Raw genomic sequence first — 5527 nt, 5'->3', positions numbered from 1 at the left:
ACTAAACATGAGAAAGCGAAGGTGTATGCAAACAAAAAATTTCCGACTGTCATTTGGTGCTCGTTTACGTACTTAGTTATAATTGTACGGCTGACTGGCTTATAGCACTGCTGGTAGGTTGCAAGACAGTTGGTAACTACTCTAGGAGACAAGGCTGTACACCTTATCTCTATAGTAGGGTGCTGTCCTAAGCTTAGTAAGATCATCTAGTATAAGGAAGACTGAATATGTAACATGTGCCCTCAGTGGCGCACTGTACCTACAGGAAAGACTTTGGGAACCCGGTTCTACGCATTCAGACCTTTGTCCCTCGCTACCCCCTCCCCCCTCGCGCCAATAGCCGCCCCATTTAAAATTATGGAATAGTTAAAATTCCACACCGTGTTGTGACACTGATTTGAAAATGAGTTACTACATTTACAAAGACAATCTGATCTCCCTCCCCCATTCCTCCAGGTTAAAATTGGGCCCCACCTTGGCATTATTTACGGCGATGTGGCTACGCGTCACCGTACTGAAGAAGGTAAAGTATAAAGGATAGACCTTAGGCTGGCAAGGGAGTGTCAAGCAACTTGTGTAGGGCTTATAAGAGACGAGATATTTTACTGCAATCAAAAGCTGAATATGATCGTCTGGCAGCAGCAAGATTCAAATGTTTAAGACGCCATCTTACCGAACTGGCGAAGAACACTGGGACCAGCAGCGATGGTATAAGACTAGCTACGGCTCTTTCACTTTAACTTGACCCTGATTTTCGTCCTTTTACAACTTACTGCACATAGCTCAGTGGCAAAATAAGACATAACAACGGTTCCACATCCTTTGCATAGCACTTCGTCGTGTCCAGTATCATATTTCAGTGTTAATCTTTTGGTACAACTCAGCAATGAAGACGGAGAGGCAGCAATATTAGGCTAAGTTAGTGTTAAAAGAGTACAGTAACTAAGATAGGCTATGGTGGACGTGAACACTAGGCCGGCGCGAAGGAGACCACCAGTTCACCGTTGCAGTAGAGTTGTGGGCAGCATTCAGGGTACGGCTTGCCCTCCACTCGCACGATGTAGCAGTCTTTGGAAAACAGCGGCTCGGGGACAGAACACCTGCAAAGCAAAAAAAATGTAAGTTCGCGTGACAAAAGGAAATATTTCTCTCTCTCTCTCTCTCTCTCTCTCTCTCTCTCTCTCTCTCTCTCTCACACACACACACACACACACACACACACAGAGGAATGTCGATGTTGGTATGATGATAAATTGCGAGAAAAAATATTTTGTTATTTTGTTTGTCTTAGTAATGGCTGTCATCTTGTTCGCTTTTAGCTCCATTAGACGCAAGGACAAATAATGATGGTGATGATGACGATAATGATGATTATGATGAGGAGGGGGATAAAGAATGATACTTCCGATGACGATGATGATAATTATAGTGGGCTTGTTTTAACTTGACAAAGATCAGTATATCGTTTCATTTCAGTTGATGGTCAGGTGTAGTCAGTATGGAAGGTTGGTTTGATCATGAGCTAAGGAGACTCATTCTTGTCTCATTGCTAATGCTCACCGAATTTACTAAGTATGCAAGTTATGTGTATGTATATACCTATGAGGTGTAGTCAGGATTCCATGACCTTGAATGGTGAATGAATAAGAGTGAAGCCCATTAAACTGGACAGGTTAGTTTCTCCTATCAGGTTTTTTCCGTGCTTTCTGGACACTGCCTCACCCACTCGTAAGTGTGAAAGGAGGTGTAGATGATGATAATGATGATTCATGTTGTGGCAGTGGCCTAGTTCCGTCAGACGAAAATAAACCTTAAATGGTCACCATGTTCTCTTATCCAGCAGGGTAGCCTACCAGTGAGGTCAGTATGCATGGGGCTCTCTCGCCGATGATGATGTTAATGTTGATGAGTTAAGAAAGAAAAAAAATAATTGCATGTTAATTACCTTGTTCGTTTCTCCCGGAAGATATCATTATAAGCGAAAATGGCGATGATGATGATGATGACTATGATGATGATGATAATGATGATGACGATGATGATGATGATGATGAGGTAAGAAAGAAAAAAGTGATCTTGTGTTGTTTACCTTGTTCGCTTCTCCAGTAGGGTACCATTAGAGGCCAGAACACAGGTAGCTCTCTCGCAGGTGTGGTCCACGGTCCAGCTTTCCCCACGTAGACGCAGCGAGCAGCTCTCAGCGTCGTAACACCTCCCACTGTAGTCTGAGGGTGAGAAAGAGGAGTAAGGTTAGGATGGGGAGGAGAGGGGAGAAATGAGGGAAGGCCTAGGGGGAGAAAGGAGAGAGGGAGATAAATAATGGGAGAAGTTTGAGGTGGAAACGTTAAAATTGACGTAGAGAGCAGTTCTTAGCGTCGTTTAGCACTGTCCATTCTTGTGTGTGTGTGTGTGTGTGTGTGTGTGAGAGAGAGAGAGAGAGAGAGAGAGAGAGAGAGAGAGATTAAGTTGGAGAGGAGCGAGGAAAGTTTGAAGAAGGTGAGAGAAAGAATGGGAGGAAAGGAAATGCGCAGGGAGGAGAGTCACAGGTAGATTCATAGTCTTTTGGAACCCAGTGGACTGCAGACCCAAGTTATCATCCTCCTGCAGTCCACCATCCCTCCTTCAGGGGATAGGTCAGTAGATGAGGGATATAATGTAACCATGCAGTTGAGCCACCAGGTTATATTGATGCCACTGCTTGAAGGCGTCCCCTCAGACTCATGGAGCGTAAGAACCCAAAGAGTATTACCGGCACTGGGTGAAACGATCCAAATGTTATTAGAAAGAATAACTTTGTAGCCACGGAAGTTAGGCAGTGGAAGAAAAAGGGAAGCTCGGGGAGGAGAGAGAAGACTGGGGAAGAAAAGGAGTGGCTTGAGGAGAAGAGCACACACCGTTCGCTTTAGTCTGGGGAAAAGAAGGTAATGGATAGGCTTTGTGAGAAATGGGAAGATGCTAAGGAAGGCGGAGCAGAGCCGTGGTAGTAGGGAGAGAGAGCTTAGTAGAGCAAGAATAGGTGAAGATGGAAACATTAAATTAAAACAGAATTAGCTAATATTTTTCAGCACTGTAGCACCGCCCTCTGTAGTTTGAAAGGGAGAGAGGGGAGGGGTTAGAGTGGGAAGGAAGAGAGGAGAGGCTCCAGGAGGACAGAGGGATATGAGATAAGGGAGGAGTGATTAATATGGAAGCTTTAAAATAGACGCTGCGAACGCTTCTCAATCTCATATCACCATCCACTGTAGTCCAGGTGAATGTAGAAAGAAGGGTTTGACTGCCGAAGATGAATGGAGGGGAGATGCTGGGGAAGGGGAGTTAGAGGTGTTGGAGCGGAGAGAGAAGGAACTGCACATGATTTGAGGGTTAATGTGTGCTACAGGAAATGTGTGTACAGCTTAATGGGGCAAGGTTGTGTAGAAGTACAGGGGTCGTATTTATAAACTCTCCTAAGCTACGAAACAGTTCACAGTACAATCAGAGTGTGTGATACAGTGCCAGAGCATAAAAATGTTTTGTAATAACTGTTAACTGTTATGGAGACTTTTTTTTTTTATCCTGTAACTTGGTTGACATCCTTTAAAAGTTTCCCAAGACAACTCTGGTCTAATATCATACCAAAAAAAATTATCCTAACTAATGTAAAGGATAAACAAATCTACATAAGAGTTAATTGTTTTCACAGTTACCGGTAATCTTGTTTGTCATATTTACACGGGTGAAAGCATCTCTAGGAGCAACTTTGCTCATCTGTCTCTCACTAAGGATTTCGGACGCGAGGTGCATCATACCCATAGACTTTAGCGACATGAGCGAAATCACACCATACCACACCACAAAAAGGGTATTCATGAACTGAGGAGACTGCATTTAGTGCTTTTGTATTGTCCGTTTTAGTTTTCCCTGTAGATTAACTGTGGAGTGTTTAGCACGAGAGAGAGAGAGAGAGAGAGAGAGAGAGAGAGAGAGAGAGAGAGAGAGAGAGAGAGGAGTGGGAAGCATAAACAAATAATCTTACACAACATAAGCTTCAAAGTCTTTATAAATACGGTGTTAATGCTGTTGTTCTGGCCCTATTCCTTATTCGGGGTAGACCAAACGATTGCCAGCACTGAACTGTAATACTATATCAGCAGGCCAGGGTGGTTAAATCGCTGTCGTGAGTGTACCCTCGTAAAATCACGTGGCGAAAACGGGTCAAATGCGTAGGTCATTGCACGAAAAAGGACGGTAGAGAGAGAGAGAGAGAGAGAGAGAGAGAGAGAGGTAAAAACGGATATGATCCAAAAAACGGAGAAATGGAGAGAAAGAGAGAGAGAGAGAGAGAGAGAGAGAGAGAGAGGTAAAAACGGATATGATCCAAAAAACGGAGAAATGGAGAGAGAGAGAGAGAGAGAGAGAGAGAGAGAGAGAGAGAGAGAGAGAGAGGTAAAAACGGATATGATCCAAAAAACGGAGAAATGGCATTGGGCCATATTCTCGCTGAGGCTGGAGATTTCGTAATACCTCTCTTTCGTTGCTTTATTTTTGCATATTTCGCCCTCGTAACGTATCGTATGGTATCGATGCAAGAATATCAATATGGAAGTGACCTTGAAAACACTGAACAAGAGAGGTGTAATATGCAATTAAATCGCTCAGGGAGAGGTGCTACGAAATCTTCCGTGTTGTATTCACCAGCATCAGTTGTATGTGACGTCACAATCCAACATGGCGGCTGTATGTTTTGTTAACAGCCGAGAATTATACAAGACTTTATCTCTCTCTCTCTCTCTCTCTCTCTCTCTCTCTCTCGTTCCCAGGGCCAAAACAGACCAAACATCCCACCATACTAAGAAAAAAGACGAAAAAAGAAATTGCTCCCTGTCTTGAGATAAATACAAGAAGGAAGGGAAAAGACAGTTGGGGTGATGTGTGGTTGTATGTTTTGGTGAGACACCTGAGAATCTCTCTCTCTCTCTCTCTCTCTCTCTCTCTCTCAAAGCAAACCAAGTGGGCGCTCGTAAAAAAAAAAAAAAATGTTGCTCCCTGTCTTGAGATGAATAGAGGTGGGACGAGAACAAAACAAGAGGTGAGAGGCTGAGGTGAGTAGGAGGAGTAGGAGGTGTGGGGTTGTGAAATGTGTGCGAGAGAGGCTTCTATTAACACCCCCAATGCCCTTTTTTTATTCCTCTGACCTTCCTCTGCCACCTGTACGCTGTTTAAATAATGGCTGGCTATCAGTTACTCCATTTTTACTTTTTTGTCTCAGTGTATTTATGTATAGATATATGTATGCGTATGTATCTGTATTAATGAAATCTTCTATACATACACAGGTCCTTGTATCCCACTCCTCAAAGCGACTTCTCATGTGTTGTGGGTACGGTTCAATGGTACCAATGTTTAACCTGCATCTCCTATTCCCACTGTCACACACACTCCCCCTGCCATCGATTGCGCCGTCTCCATAACACACAAGATACTGCCAGGTGAATTTCTAGTGGAGAGATATTTATGAACCACCCCGTACTTGCGAAATCCGGTTGCA

General features: G+C 43.7%; 1 protein-coding gene across 1 annotated transcript in view; it reads right to left on the bottom strand.

The window, feature by feature from the left end:
* Nucleotides 1–970: 970 nt before the first annotated feature.
* LOC145402657 (uncharacterized) overlaps nucleotides 971–5527 on the bottom strand; it is a 272624-nt gene continuing 268067 nt past the window's right edge. Inside the window, exons 4-5 of the mRNA XM_080274642.1 lie at nucleotides 2090–2225; nucleotides 971–1100 (exon numbers count right to left, since the gene is read on the bottom strand). Of these exons, the coding sequence (XP_080130768.1) occupies nucleotides 971–1100; nucleotides 2090–2225 (266 nt within the window). The remainder of the gene's footprint in view (nucleotides 1101–2089; nucleotides 2226–5527) is intronic.

This window comes from Coenobita brevimanus, chromosome 58 (assembly GCF_032717465.1).
Source record: "Coenobita brevimanus isolate Jiangsu-jjx chromosome 58, ASM3271746v2, whole genome shotgun sequence".
Classification (NCBI taxonomy): domain Eukaryota; kingdom Metazoa; phylum Arthropoda; class Malacostraca; order Decapoda; family Coenobitidae; genus Coenobita; species Coenobita brevimanus.
This window is presented reverse-complemented; position numbering and strand designations above follow the sequence as displayed.